The sequence below is a fragment of the Pyrus communis genome, chromosome 6 (genome assembly GCF_041283825.1).
Source record: "Pyrus communis isolate YQ-2024b chromosome 6, ASM4128382v1, whole genome shotgun sequence".
Lineage (NCBI taxonomy): Eukaryota > Viridiplantae > Streptophyta > Magnoliopsida > Rosales > Rosaceae > Pyrus > Pyrus communis.
Genome location: NC_142570.1, coordinates 5,696,841 through 5,711,186, shown reverse-complemented (window position 1 = coordinate 5,711,186; position 14,346 = coordinate 5,696,841). Strand labels below are relative to the sequence as shown.

At 39.3% G+C, this 14,346-nt stretch overlaps 3 protein-coding genes across 4 annotated transcripts; 2 read left to right on the top strand and 1 right to left on the bottom strand.

Annotated features, from left to right (window-relative positions):
* Window positions 1-1,210: 1,210 nt before the first annotated feature.
* LOC137710566 (exocyst complex component EXO70B1-like) lies at window positions 1,211-3,765 on the top strand. Its single transcript, XM_068449631.2, has one exon. The coding sequence runs from the start codon at window positions 1,584-1,586 to the stop codon at window positions 3,531-3,533; it is 1,950 nt and encodes a 649-aa protein (XP_068305732.1). The 5' UTR covers window positions 1,211-1,583; the 3' UTR covers window positions 3,534-3,765.
* A 2,680-nt stretch (window positions 3,766-6,445) lies between these two features.
* On the bottom strand, window positions 6,446-9,348 carry LOC137710796 (SNF1-related protein kinase regulatory subunit gamma-1). Its single transcript, XM_068449926.2, has 6 exons — window positions 8,894-9,348; window positions 8,195-8,367; window positions 7,745-7,927; window positions 7,388-7,663; window positions 7,111-7,274; window positions 6,446-7,024 (listed from the first exon to the last, which is right to left on the bottom strand). Exons 1-6 carry the CDS (start codon window positions 9,078-9,080, stop codon window positions 6,736-6,738), a joined length of 1,272 nt encoding a protein of 423 aa, XP_068306027.2. The 5' UTR covers window positions 9,081-9,348; the 3' UTR covers window positions 6,446-6,735.
* Window positions 9,349-11,043: 1,695 nt separating this feature from the next.
* Window positions 11,044-13,684, top strand: LOC137711420 (protein LOWER TEMPERATURE 1). Of its 2 annotated transcripts, none has more exons than XM_068450659.2 (6): window positions 11,044-11,260; window positions 12,155-12,200; window positions 12,332-12,458; window positions 12,657-12,727; window positions 13,152-13,262; window positions 13,441-13,630. In XM_068450659.2, the coding sequence occupies exons 1-6, from the start codon at window positions 11,138-11,140 to the stop codon at window positions 13,443-13,445; spliced, it is 483 nt and encodes a 160-aa protein (XP_068306760.1). In that variant the 5' UTR covers window positions 11,044-11,137; the 3' UTR covers window positions 13,446-13,630. The 2 variants fall into 2 exon arrangements, with proteins under 2 accessions (XP_068306760.1, XP_068306759.1); XM_068450658.2 differs by having other exon boundaries at window positions 11,045-11,260; window positions 13,152-13,258; window positions 13,441-13,684.
* The last annotated feature ends 662 nt before the right edge of the window (window positions 13,685-14,346 follow it).

Below are 14,346 nucleotides of genomic sequence, written 5' to 3'. Positions count from 1 at the left end.
TTTTGCATAAAAATACTGAAATTACGATAAAGCTACTATGTGGTAACTCGTGCTTCCGTAATCTTTATCCAAACAAATCCGGATTAGATGGGATGATTAGGACATGGATCCTCTCCGGATCCATGCATCCTAATTCTAGGAATCCACAAATCCGAACCATTGAAATTTGATCCAACGGCTAAAGTTGTTATAACTTTTAAAGTATGTCATTGTTTGTAATCGTTGGATCAAATTTCAATAATCTGAATTGGTGGATCCTTAGGATTAGGATGCATGGATCCAGAGAGGATCCATGTCCGAATGATTAAACTTTATGAGATGAGATGATTCAATTTGAAGTGTGTAGGTACCAAATCAAGTACTCAGTTAAGAGTTTAAAATTTTAAAAGAGTTTACAATTCATTACGTTATGGGTATTCAATCAAAATCTTAAATAAGTTTATAAAACTCTATATAAATCAGATTGTATTCATTTTGAATTTTAAGGTAGTTCATAAAACTTCATATATATTTATTTATACGTATTAAAAAGATGAAAGATTTTCTACCTCAAAAGAAAAAGATGAATTTTTTTTTATGCATTTAGAGGGATTTTACGATGTTTTTTATGATTTAAAAAATCAGACCTCAACCCCTAAAATTTTTAATAATTTCACCCAAAAAAATTTACATGAAATGTATGAAACTCCACTAAACTCAAATTTATAATTCGTTTAGAAGTTTTTAAAATCTCAATTGAATAGGCTTCTAAAATATGTAAGTGTAAAAAGACATTTGGGATTCCAATAAAATGACATTTTATCCTCTTTGAGAGATTTTTCAGTGTAACCGGCATACGAGGTGGCACATCATTTATCACTATACAAATGGTGAGATATATGTGTTAAAAATTTAATAACTTAAAAAATAAAATTTTCTATCATTTACATAAAAACACTTGATATACCACCTCTATTCCCGTTACAATTAAAAAAAATTTCATCCTCTTGACAATGGGCTCACATTTATCCTAAAATATGCGTGTGAACAGGGTTCTGTTGTTACCATTTTTTAGGTGTGAATGCGTTATTATTTGTCAAATAAAACATTTCCGTGTCACGCTATTTAAAAATTAAATTCGCGTTAAAAAGGAAACTATAAGGTCAGATGGTAGGCCCCACCTAATTTGACCCAATCAAAACGGTACAATTGATTACTTAACCCCAGGTTAACACTCCTGCACCAGCACCGCTCCCGATCTCCCCAGAGTTCAAAGCACGACAAGGAGTTTCCGTAAACTCACTCCTCTCTCTCTCTATCTCTCTCTCTCTCTCTAAAATTCTTTTCTTCTCTCTCTTGTCGAAAACCAGCACAACCCACAAAGCAGCCGGCCAGAAGCCAAACGGACAGTTTCCTCAATTCCGTCGCAGTCTCAGATAAACTCCGCAACCAAACACCCCCCAAAGTCCCCGACTCCGCCGTCCGCCGAATGTTCTCCTCCGCCTCTAATCCCAGCTTCCTCAAATCCAAATCCTAACTCCATCCGTCCTTTGTTATCCCCGCAACCGAATACCAGTTTACCCTAGCAGCCAAACATCTCCCAAATGACCACCACCACCACTAGCATAGGCGGTGGCGGAGAGGACCGGGTCCTCGCCACGGCCCAGCAGATCGTCAAGAGCCTCAACACCCCCAAGGAGGTCCGCGAGGACATGCTCCTGATCTTCTCGAGCTTCGACAATAGATTATCTAACATCACCAATTTGATCAACGGCGAGGATTCCAAGGCCGACGAGGACCGGTTCGGGGAAGCTGAGAAGGTGATTTTCCGGTGGGAGTCCAATTCCGAAGCTCACAGAAACTCGGTCCCGTGGGAGGAGTCGCCGGTCGAGGCCGCCGAGTATTTGGCGGCAGTCGATGAGATCCTCACGCACATGGAGGGGCTTTCGGTCCGGTCCGATAATGAATTGGTGGACCGGGTCGAGAACGCGCTCCAAATCGCGATGACTCGGCTGGAGGACGAGTTCCGCCACATTCTGATCAGGAACACGGTGCCTCTCGATTCCGATCGACTCTACGGCTCGATCCGGAGAGTGTCTCTGTCGTTCGCGTCAAACGACGGCGAAATCGACGATGAATTCGAGAGTTTCGGCGAGGAGGACCGCGACGCCGGCAGGTTCCACGAGCGCGGCGGCAGCCTCGGCGATACGGACGTCGATTTGATACATCCTGACGCCGTCGTGGAGCTGAAGGAGATCGCCGAGCGTATGATTCGGTCCGGCTACGAAAAGGAGTGTGTGCAGGTGTATAGCAGCGTCAGGCGCGACGCTTTGGACGAGTGTTTGGTGATTCTCGGTGTCGAGAAGCTGAGCATTGAGGAGGTGCAGAAGATTGAGTGGAAGAGTTTGGATGAGAAGATGAAGAAGTGGATACAAGCTGTGAAAATCGGAGTTAGGGTTTTGATAAACGGCGAAAGGAGGCTCTCTGATCAGATTTTTGAAGGGATTGATGAGAGTAGGGAGTGTTGCTTCAATGACACTTCCAAAGGGTGTATTATGCAGCTGTTGAATTTCGGAGAGGCGGTCGCCATTGGTCGAAGGTCGCCCGAGAAGCTGTTTCGGATACTTGACATGTATGATGCCGTGGCAGATGTGTTGCCGGACTTGCAGCAAATGATGACTGATGCATATGTGGTTGGTGAGGCGAGGGGAGTGTTGGATGCGCTCGGTGATGCGGCGAGAGGGACGTTTGCTGAGTTTGAAAATGCAGTTCAGACTGAGGCCAGTAAGAAACCAATGCTAAGCGGCGAGATTCACCCGCTTACTCGGTATGTCATGAACTATGTTAGATTGTTGGTTGATTATAGTGATACCCTCAATTCGCTTTTGGATACCGGTGAGGAAGAGTTGCAAAGGTTGCAAGGATTGCCAAATGATGATTTGGGTATAGACAGCATGTCTCCTATAGGCCGTAGGTTGTTGTTGTTGATTTCAAATTTGGAAGCCAATCTCGAGGAGAAGTCTAGGGTTTATGATGATGGAGCAATGCAGAGTGTGTTTTTGATGAATAACATTCAGTACATAGTGCAGAAAGTGAAGGATTCTGAGATTAGAAAGCTCTTGGGAGACCAATGGGTTCGCAAGCGTCGTGGTCAGGTACGCCAGTATGCTACTGGGTATCTAAGAGCTGCTTGGAGCAAGGCCCTCTCTTGTTTGAAAGATGAGGGGATTGGCGGGAGCACGAGTAATGCTTCGAGGATGGCTTTGAAGGAGAGGTTTAAGAACTTCAATGCACACTTTGAAGAAATCTATCGGACCCAGACAGCTTGGAAGGTCCCGGATGCTCAACTTCGGGAGGAGCTTCGGATATCTATATCGGAGAAGGTGATCCCAGCTTACAGATCCTTTATGGGGAGGTTTGGGAGTCAGCTGGAGAGTGGAAGGCATGCCGGGAAGTATATAAAATACACAGCAGATGATTTGGAGAGCTACGTGTTGGATTTGTTTGAAGGGACACCGTGTGTTCTGCACCATCTGAGAAGAAAAAGTACATAGGAATACAGGTATGCCCTTTGATTTTCTCATGGCCTAGTCCGAAGTTGGGAATCGAAGTTCTATTGTCGAAAATGAAAAAAAAAATTGTAGCTTGATTATGATGATGATATCTGTTTAAATATTAAGGTGTTAATGTTATAAACACAGGATTTTGTGAAAGCTATTTTCCAACCCGTCTATCAATCTACTGTAATAACTTTTGTACAGGTTCTATAGAATTTAGCTTTACGTTTGCTGTGGATTTATTTTTTCGTGGTTCATGTGTTTGATTTCCATGAATTGCCATTGAGTCTTGTATGTTATCTGCGTGTGGAAGAAGAACTAAAACCATTCGTGTAAAATAGTGAATTCGATATACACAAAGATTCAGAAATTAAGTTTCGATTTTGTTTTTTCATTTGAACATGATTGAAAGTTGAGCTTATTAATTTGAAGAATGGAGATGTAAATTTAATGTCCATCGGATATTGCATGAATCTCTCTAGCTGGGTTGCTACAATTTTTCTCTTGTTTTATTGAGTTTTCGGAATTCTGTAAAAGCGATGTTATGAATTTGTCATCGCTAGATTCATTCGTGCATTTCCGATCTTGAACTTTTTGGCTATAAATAGGGAAGATCATGAAGATGTCTGGCTAGAATTAGGACCTATTTATGAGCAGCATAAGTTGTTTTAAGTTTCCAGAGGGTAAAGTTGAAGGTTGTTCAGATGACGAACTTGTAGACGGGGACGGGATTGCGATGACTCGGCTCAAAGACGAGTTCCGCCACATTCTGAACCGAACCGCGGTCTTTCTCGACTCGGTTCGGTTTTCTGCATGTGGCAAATTTTTGCTATTAGTGTTTAGATGCAACTTGGTGGTTTCGTGTAGCATTAAGTTCCCAAAGTTGGGAACATTGCTGGTTTTGGAACGCTCTGTTTGGCTTCTGCAGGGCATTGCTGCATCGGGTAGAAAAGGGAAGGGAGTTGAAAATTAAATTAATTAATTAGAAATAGTTTCTTGTAGTCTTCGCCCTCCTTTGAACTCTTTTAACTAATTAATTAGACTAAATATATTATTTTTAATTAATCAATGATGAACCTACAAATGCTTATTGACAAACAACGCAACAACTGTAATAAAGCTTTATCTCACAATGTAGGGTTGGTTGTATGAATCTTTGGACGCTATTACGTTTATTTTTGTGCCAAATTTTTCGTTAGCTTGTAGGTTGTCGATTACTTGATGCCCTTCTCCTCCTCCTTTATCCGGACTTAGATTGATAGTGTAAAATAAATTTATGCATGCGGAGTTTTACAAATGCTTATTGAATTAAAAATAAAAAATAAAAATATATAAAAATATCATTTTTAAGTCAACATGGTCCATGAGTTTGACATAACTCTACTTTGATCATTGACAATGAAAATCTAAGGAAATGCTCCATGAGTTTGTCCACCGTAAATCATTTTGGTCATTCCAGAATAAATTTGTCCTCGTTAAATTGTCACGTGAACGGTCACGTGATCACCTTTTTTAGGGTTTTTTGGTCAAACAAATTTGTTCATTTAGCGAGGATATTGACAATTTTTAATGGCCTGACAAAAATAATTCACAATGGACAAACTCAGGGACTACTATCGATTTTGAATGTCAAGGGCCAAAGTGAAGAGTTAACCAAATCTTAGAGACCATTTTAAGTAAAATACCAAAAAATAAATATGAAAAAGACAAAGTTGGGACATAACATAATGTTTCATAGTCATCCACTCAAATTTCAACTATTTGGTGGAGAGAGAGAGAGAGAGAGAGAGAGAGAGAGAGAGAGAGAGAGAGAGAGAGAGAGAGAGAGAGAGAGAGAGAGAGGCCAATTGCTATGCTCCAAGTGCGCAAACCATAAACGTGCCTTGTCTGCAACTGTAAATTGGCTGTTATAGGTTTATAGTAATATACATGTATAACCTTTATATGTAAATATCATAACTTAAAAGCCTTGGTGTTTTTTTGTGTTTATGTGGCCACAAAGATTAAGTTGATGGGACCTCAAGGAGGTTTAATTTTGCCTTTAATAATTAGCCACCTCTTTCCTTTAATATGAAGAGTGTTAAGATCAGTCGAATACGAGTAAGAAATGTTAAGATTAGTTCACACGTGCATATGCAATTGATTTTAACATTTTTCAATAGCTAATGTTTCATGAAACCATCCAACTTGGTCTTCAAACAAGAATATCATGATTAGTTTGTGAATGCGTGGGCAACTAATTCTAGCCTTTTCCAACAATTGGTCTCTCTAAAGTTATGAATTTGGAAATCCAAGCCCTCATTTATCTAACTCAAAATTACGTTAGGAGGGAGATAGGTATTTGGATCCTCTCTAGACCTCACAGTTTGGAGCCCAAAGATCATGGACTCCGGACCGTTCAAGAGAGAAAAAGAGATCTGGGCCCTTGGTTTGTGAGGTGAGTTAGCGGAGTGAGTTAATTAGAACTGTTGGATTCAATTTGAGCGGTCTAGATTACCTGCTCCTTGGGTTCTGAACAATAAGATCCAGAAAAGTCATTTGTCCGATGGATAGATGATTATATGTCATGGTAGAAAGCTATCATGTATGAGATGCAACGCATAGAAGTGTTTTCTTGCTTGAAATGAGGAAACTTGTCTAAAAAGCTTAAAATAGGTAATACAAGAGAAGTTGGCTTCTTGCTTGGGAGGAGAGTAGTTGTGGATACCAAAGTCTCAACCCCCAAAACCTTCTAAACATCCCAATGAAGATATTCCCATTACCAATAGAGGTTAAAACTTTACTAATCTCCGTAAAGTGGCTTGTAACTCAAGTCGTCAAGAGATTTACCCCTTATACCGAGATCCAAAGTTCTACTCCCCGCTTTCTCAATATCGCTTGTAAATGCCAAGATTCATAGAGCAGACAAGTAGATAGAAAGAGAGAGTTTTGATTATTAGATTATTACTGCAAAAAAGCTCCCATGGAGCTCATGGATACAACAAATTTACAGAAAGTTAAAAGCTCTGTCAAACTGAAGAACACTAGTTACAAAAGACTTGCCTACAACAAAAACACGACCAGCAAAACCACCATAGGACTAAGACAGAGATCATTACATACAAGGAGGAAAGGAAAAAAAAGAAAAAAAAGAAAACGAAATAGGAACATGCTCATTTCGGTTTGGGGGAAGATCGGAATGTCGCTCTTGATGCCTCTCTCAAACCCTGCTGTTTTGGGGCAGCGGTAGAACACCGTCAAAAAAGTCACCAAAGTAGCCACGGGGTTCGTGAACTAGCCTTGAGATGATGTCCCTGAGGGTAATGACTCCTTCCAGATTCCCATCATCGTCCACAACATATACCCTGTGGATCTTTTTGGAGTCCAGCATCAAGATTAAATCCTTAACTGTGTCATCGCTTTTGCACGTAACCATGGTACTCAACGTTGGGTAGACTTCATGATGCTTGCTTTCAACTGCTGTCAGGAAGTTCTTCGCCGTGATGGATCTGTTAAGACATGTCAAAAAAGTGATCCAGATTTACATTGCAACTAAAAATTCTCAGGAAAATGTTGAACACTTTTCACTACGAACCTGTAATCATGGTAAATTTCTGGTGCAGTAAGCAAGAACTGGACATCTCTTAGGCTTATATTACCTACTGCCTTGCTACTGCCGTTTTCAATCACAGGTACCCCTCCAACCCTCTTTTTCCTCATCAGCTTAAACGCTTGCAGCACTGGTTCATCCTCGTACACCTGCAATAGAATATTAAGCATTCAAAGGTAAGCGTTAAGGGTAACTATGCATGAGAAAAATCCCCCAGTTCATCAAAAGATAATTTTATATGGGAACTGAGAAGAGATTTCACCTTGACAATGCGATTAGCAGTCATCATGGGAAGACCAAGCTCGGATAGTTTCTTGGTTCCCCAGCTCTCGAACCACTGAAGTCCAGCGCATTCCGCTAACATGTGAATCACAGCAGATTGTGTGATGATATTATCAATCTTTCCATCACCCAAATCAACGACAGGAACGCTCTTCATTTTGTACTTTGAAAGAAGTAAGAGCATGGCCAAAAACGAGTTGGAGCTCTGCAAAGCAAGAAACGGAGCCCAACGGAATGAACCCGAGATATCTCGAACCTGTATGCTAAAATGTTAATACATATATCATGGGAATGAATAATGCTTATGTTATTGAAGATGTCAACAGTATTGAATGACCTGTGTGTTCTTGTAAAACTCAGAAGAAGTCAAAGCCTCGAAAAAACTTCCTGAAGTTGCTGCGGCAAACTCAGAGCCGAAATCAAGTCCTGCAAGATCAAGACCTTTCAGTCCATTAGCGGCTGCTGCAATAGCAGTTGCACTAGATGGACTAGTCGGGGTCCTCGGGGACGGTGGTTCTGACTGCCAAGATTAGCACAATTATCATGTTTTCAGTTTCGCCACAATGTGATATAGCGAGTAGCTCCCGAGTCTATAGCTAAAAAGGAAAATACTTCGGCTCCTTAACATTGAAGGAGTCGTTCCTCCTTCCAAACAAATCACAGTTTGACATGTATGCATAACTTCTCTTTTTATGATTTGCAGGCAAGGAGGAATAACGCTAAGACAATGCATTTATAAACAACATAGTTAACGTTTTCAATGCATAAGGTTTGTTAACTTGCTAACCTGATGCAGGATCCACACGACAATTCCGGCAAACTCGACAATACCGATGTATCTGTCGATCCAGCTAGCGTCCTCAGGTGCATCGACATCCACCACCGGTGCACTAAGAATTTTGTGTTGGGACAGGATTTTAACAGCTTCTGCTAAACTGGTGTCTGACTTTATCTCAATCACTGAATCACAACAAATTTTCCAAAACATTAATCCAGCTTAAAGACAAACATCAAATGATTATAAAAAGCAAATTTTCAATCCCAAATTCAATCTTCCACTTTTTTTCCAACACCTCCTCAATTTATCAAATTCCAACAAAACTGATCCCTCCTTTTTATCTCTTAATTTTTGTTTAATTCTCCTAAAAACATTGATCTGGTTGGCTCCGTACCTCCTTACTTCCAACAAATATACAAAAATATCTCGCTAAATCTCATAAGAAAAATTCGATCTCCACAAACTACGATTTGGTGATTTGTTTGCAACGAGAAACGACATGTAATGAGCCAAGTATTTTCCTGAATTTCTAATCAACTAATCATTTGATCTTCACAACATATCCACCTACTAAAATTTCTAACATGATCCCATGTTATTACATCTGTTAACTGTAAAAGCATACATACATACATATATATATATATATTATATATTTATGTTACATGTATGTATGTGTGGATGGATGGATGGTTGTAAAAATGGTACCTTGATTCTCAGGAGCAGGAGGGAAAGCAGAAACAGGGACACCCTCAAAGCAAGCATTGAGCTTCTCAGTTGGACTCAGCTGTGGCTCCTGAACGTCCCACAAATCCTCTACCTGCATCCCCAGCTTCGCCTCTGGACTCCTCGGACTCCCTCCCTCCCCCGCCGTCATCACCGCCGGCACACCCATCTTTCCTCTCAACACACCCAAAATTCTAACTCTCTCTCTTTGGAAACTGTGTTACTCAGAATCGGACAGACATAGGATCGCCCACGCCGACATCATTTAACTACAAAAACCAAAACACACACGTCACTCCTCTTTCCGTGAATGAACAATCCAGGCCGTTGGATTATCATCTTCCTTGTCAACGTTACTGGTTCGGACGCGTGGACGGTTGCGATGACGAAGGTGCATTGTTCGTGATGAAATCGTCGGTTCAATCATTACGTGCTGTATACGTCCGATTCGCTGAGATTACTTTAAGGACAAGTTCTTATCCGGTTTTCAATGCTGGCCATACTGGTGGGCGTCTCTATCGTGCGCTGGAGCGCGGTTTACGCACCCTGAGTTCGAGGATGAACCGGTGACGTGGAAGTGAGACCGACACGTGGTTGTAGTTTACTAGATTGGCTTGCAACTTTGCTCAGTGTTACATGCGGTTCGGTCGTTGACCGTTGACGGTTACTAGCGAAACAGTGGCCGTGCGAGGCGGCCGGGCAATTTTATGGGCCGGGTCGGGGTACATTATTATACCAGGCCCAATATTGACGTGTCCGATTGTGGGCTTCGAAAAGACTAAAACTATATCGGTTTGGTTATTTTGGATTGGACAATACTGGCGTTGAGTCCAACCCATTCCATTAGTCCCATGATACAAAGCCACCGGCATTTCAAGTCAACTTTCTCTAATGATCTAATCCACCATCATAACTTTGTAGTAGGGGTTTAAAATGTGTCACGTTAGCATATAAATAGATTTTTTTTAACAAAATTCAAACTGAAGAACAACATTGATTTGCACATCCATTTTTTGGGATGATAGTGATCGATATCAACTGACACATCTCGGCTCGAAATGTCAATGTATCTATCCGAATGTGATGTGCTGGCCAACACCTGAAGGGTGACGAAACAATAAAATATGGTTTATGTGTAAAAGTGAGACTAAATTTAAACTTTAAATAAATCAATCAACATGCACAAAACCCGATGAAAGTAGTCCAAAACTTAAAAGTATTATTGGGGTCATAGTCAGCAATGATTCAATTTCAAGAATTATTTTGTCAAAAAAAAAAATGGTAAAATAAGAAAAATAGGGATATGATTGTCATTTTGTCAAAAGGTACAAAATTACTATTTTGCCCTCATTTTTGTCAATAGTGTATTAAAAGGGAGGGTAAAATAGGAAAAAAAGAGAAAAAAGTTGATAAGGAGGATTCTCTTAAGAAAGCTGATAGACCCACCCCATAATCCTATTTCTTCACCCACCATATATTTTCACCCTGCATAAAAAAAATTAAAAAATAAAAACACTATTTTCTCACCCACTAATATTCCTAAAATGTCCTTGCATTAATTTAACTTTTCACTAAAAATTCAAATAAATAAAAACTGAGAATATGAAAGCCACCCACCCACCCGAGCCTGACACCACCATACCCAACTCAATGACAACCTCCTTAACTGCCAGCCGACCTTTTCTCTCTATGGAAATTTGGAGGAGAAAACATTAACTAGCAACGACATCCTCAATGGAATTGTAATTGTTCACAGACTGACAATGATGATTTCAGTTGAATTGAGTTTGATTGAGATAGAGAAAGAAAAATGATTTGGGTTGCAGAAAAAAGAGGATCGTTGCAGTCAGAAGTCAATTTGGTTTGGGAATGGCTCTGGCTCGTGGTTTTCGGGTAGGCATAACACAACTCTTCTCTTAATAGTGTAGAAGTATAGATAAACATAAAGAAACAGCACAAAAAGGAAAATAGTCTCCGGAAATCATTTCAGTTTTTTATTTTTATTTTCAGATATGGAAATTTAAAATATCTCAATTTCCTCCAAAAAAAAACCGAGAATTACCGCCAAATTATTACTACAGTATCAGTGGGACCCAGGTCCCACCCCCATATAGCGAAACGGGAAGAGTAGTGGCATCAAATCAAACTAGACTCTCTCCGTCTCCCGCTATTTACCTTTTGTGTGAGTGAACACTTTTTTGCCCAAGGGGTTGTTCACGCGCCACCATGGAGGCCTCTCCTTCTCAACCGCCGTCCGATTCGAATCAAACGACTTCCGGCCCTTCCATGCTCCTCCAGAACCTCCCCTCCCGCGGCCTCTTTTCCTCCACCGTCCTCTTCTCCAATCCGGTTATCAATTTCTCTTCTTTCCTTTTGGGTTGCCGATATAATATTGAAAAAATCATCTGTTTTTCATCTTACACGGTTCCAATTAATCTGTGACTAAAACAAGCATTTGGGTTTTAGGGTTTTACAGTTAGGAAGTAAATTCAGAGTAAAGACCTCGACTTTTTCTTTTTTCTTTTTTGAATTTTTTTAAGGTTGATTTGGGTTCAGACTGAATTGTATAATTTGCGTTTGTATGTAGTCGATTGTGAATAATCTTGGTGTAATTCTGTATCTTAGGAAGTAAAAGGTATTGGGTTTTGTTTTGATTGAGTTTATGACTATTGATTTTACCTGTGGACGATTTTCTATTTATTTATACAGATGTTCGGTTTTGCGTGTTATATAGACACACACACACACACATATATATAGCTTGTATGCATTTTGAAAGTACTGAATTGCTAATCGTATGTTTGCGAACTTGGAGCATTTATCTATTACCAAATATACATGTGAATGCTCATTTTTTTTTTTTCTCAATTGCATTAAAATATGTTGCTGTGTTCATAGAATGGAGTTAGCGGCCTAGAAAGCTTTATCGGAGAACAACAATGTACCAAGTTATTTGAATCAATACTTTATTGATCAAATGCTGGAAAGAGTATAAAGTCTAAAAAAATTGAAAATTATAGAGGTAATCATAATTTTCTGTATCTAGGTTTTGTTTTCTAATATGAGAAGTCAGTTAGATGCATTTCTTTGTGTGTTTCACTCATTTGGCTGGTTACAAGGAAAGTGCTTTTAGAAATTAATGTAAAGAACTACTTGGACCAATTATCTTGTCTGCTTCCTATCTGGTTCTTCCGCCACCTACCCTTCTCTCGATTTTGCTTACGTGATGCAGAACTTTTCCAGGGCGGGGTGCGAGTTTATGTATGTACCCATGACACCTCACCCCCAGGTTTACATGTGCTTTTAAGTTTCTAAAATACTTTTATTTTGCTCACGCTAATGTTTTGTAGAATTTGTTATTTTTGTATCCCATTCATTTTATTCCACTTCTGACTTTACAGCTTGATCTTGTTTATCCAGATGGTCAACTGATACAGACAAACCAACAGAACATATTGATTAGGTCACTTACACTTAAGAAACAGAAGGGAGATTCCAGTTCAAAGGATGTGAAAGGCGCCAGTGCAGCTGAAGGTTCTAAAAAGAGGTACGACATGAATTTTATTTATAAGATCCACATGTTTGTGTTTGAATGAACTAACTATTTTGAGGTTTTACTTTATGGGCATCCCTTGGTGCAGCGTTTTTGGATGCTCGTATATATTTATCATTGTATTCAGTCTCTATTTGACCTGAAAAAAAGATTGTGTGCAGTTTCGTTTACCTGTTTTCGTTTATCATTTAGGCCTGCTGAAAGAGTTTTGGATAGCAAGCCTTCAGCTAAGAAAGCCATTAGTCAAACTAGTTCTCGACAAGGTAAGGCTCTATAGCTTTTATATTGCATTTGCTATCAGTCAGCCATAAGTCATCATCAAGTGTTTTGACTGAAAGAATTGTGTTGGATGAATTGGGTTCTCAGTTTTGAATAACTAGAACGTTTTGTTCGTGATAGTTTGTAAGGGTTTTAGTGTGCTGTTCCCTTGACATCTATCTCCTACGCTTAACTTTAATTTTTAAGTTTCATAATTTTGTTAAGTTGTAAAGTCCCATCTTTGAATTGTATCACCTTTGTTGCTTGTTAAAGGGTACAAGTTTTCTCTTATATGTGAAATTGATGGCCAATTGCATAAATTCGAGCAGTTTTTTTATAATCTATTGGATCAAGCAGTTCTATTCTTCTGAATTTCTCGTTAAATCAATTGTATTTTTATTTATAGCTTACAATTGCTTTAACGTGCAGAGGGATCAAGCAGTCAAGCATCATCTAGTAGGGACTTCAACGGGTTAACCGTAGAGAGGCTCCGTGCCCTTCTGAAGGCTAAGCGTCTTTCTGTAAAGGGAAAAAAGGTAGGTATGAAGACAATCTAATCTCAAGTCTAAGTATCTCTTTAGAGGACCTATTTACATGTTAACCGGAATGGGTTGTTTACGGCATTGTGGACCGTTGACACTTGAGGTCCAATAAAGCTTTATTATCAATTTTTTTGCGGAGATCAAACCTTTATTCATCCATGAAATGATGCGTGCAGGATGAATTGATTGCACGGCTGAAAAGTTCAAGTGGTTAAGCACGGTTCAGACAGCGGGGGCAACAACTGTGTTATCTGTACGTGTTTTCTAGGGGAAGGAAAGTAGTTTCATCCGTTTTGATGTAAGTTAGGAATGATGTAAGATTGAATTATCGAGAATTTGAATGACAACGACAAGTTCTAGGGACCATGAACCGCGTTTTGTATCATCTTGTTCGATAAATTGTATTTCGCTCTTTTAGCATTGCATTTTGTACTTCGCTCTTGTAGTGTTGTCCATCTTTAATGGAGTTTATACGGACAGATCTGGCTATAATGCTCAAGCTACTGCAAATGAGGAACTTGGATTAGAAATATTCCCAAAATTTTCAGAAAGGAGTGTGCTGAGTGGTTTAGTGGGTGCAGTTTTCTAATTGGAATATGCAGTTTTCTACACTCCCTTTCTTTCTTACGAATGGAGGGCGTGCTACTGGAATTTAGGATCTCTTTCAACGTTAAGAGAAGTACGTTGGGAGTTTTTTTAATAGTACACATGTGTATTGGAATGCACTAATGTTTGAAAGACTAAATTGAAACTATCAAATCAAAATGTCTAATGCACCGATGCATAGCAGAATTGTCGATTAGTTGATACAATTCTGAACACTTAATCGACAATAGCTTGTTATTCTTGTAAACTAAACTTATGAATACTATTGTGGATTGAACTGGTCAATACTTTTTCATCCAACTATATATCACTTTTGAGCCATTTTCCGTACCCCTAGCTTAACTTAAAGTGGAAATATATCGTTTGTAATAAAAAAAAAAAACTTATGAATAAGAAAAATGAGGAAAATATATATATATACACACACAAACTTGATATGTACTTATTAAAAGAAGGTTCGTGCTTTTATAAAAAGT

Bases quoted from the DNA above. Each gene is read 5' to 3' on its own strand.
- LOC137711420 (XM_068450658.2), top strand. From the start codon at position 11,138: ATGGAGGCCTCTCCTTCTCAACCGCCGTCCGATTCGAATCAAACGACT. The intron at 12,728-13,151 runs GTAAGGCTCTAT...TTTAACGTGCAG, and splicing joins TCAAACTAGTTCTCGACAAG to AGGGATCAAGCAGTCAAGCA. The intron at 13,259-13,440 runs GTAGGTATGAAG...TGATGCGTGCAG, and splicing joins TTTCTGTAAAGGGAAAAAAG to GATGAATTGATTGCACGGCT.
- LOC137710566 (XM_068449631.2), top strand. From the start codon at position 1,584: ATGACCACCACCACCACTAGCATAGGCGGTGGCGGAGAGGACCGGGTC.
- LOC137710796 (XM_068449926.2), bottom strand. From the start codon at position 9,080: ATGGGTGTGCCGGCGGTGATGACGGCGGGGGAGGGAGGGAGTCCGAGG. The intron at 7,664-7,744 runs GTCATTCAATAC...TTTAGCATACAG, and splicing joins AGTTTTACAAGAACACACAG to GTTCGAGATATCTCGGGTTC. The intron at 7,025-7,110 runs GTTCGTAGTGAA...ATGTCTTAACAG, and splicing joins GAAATTTACCATGATTACAG to ATCCATCACGGCGAAGAACT.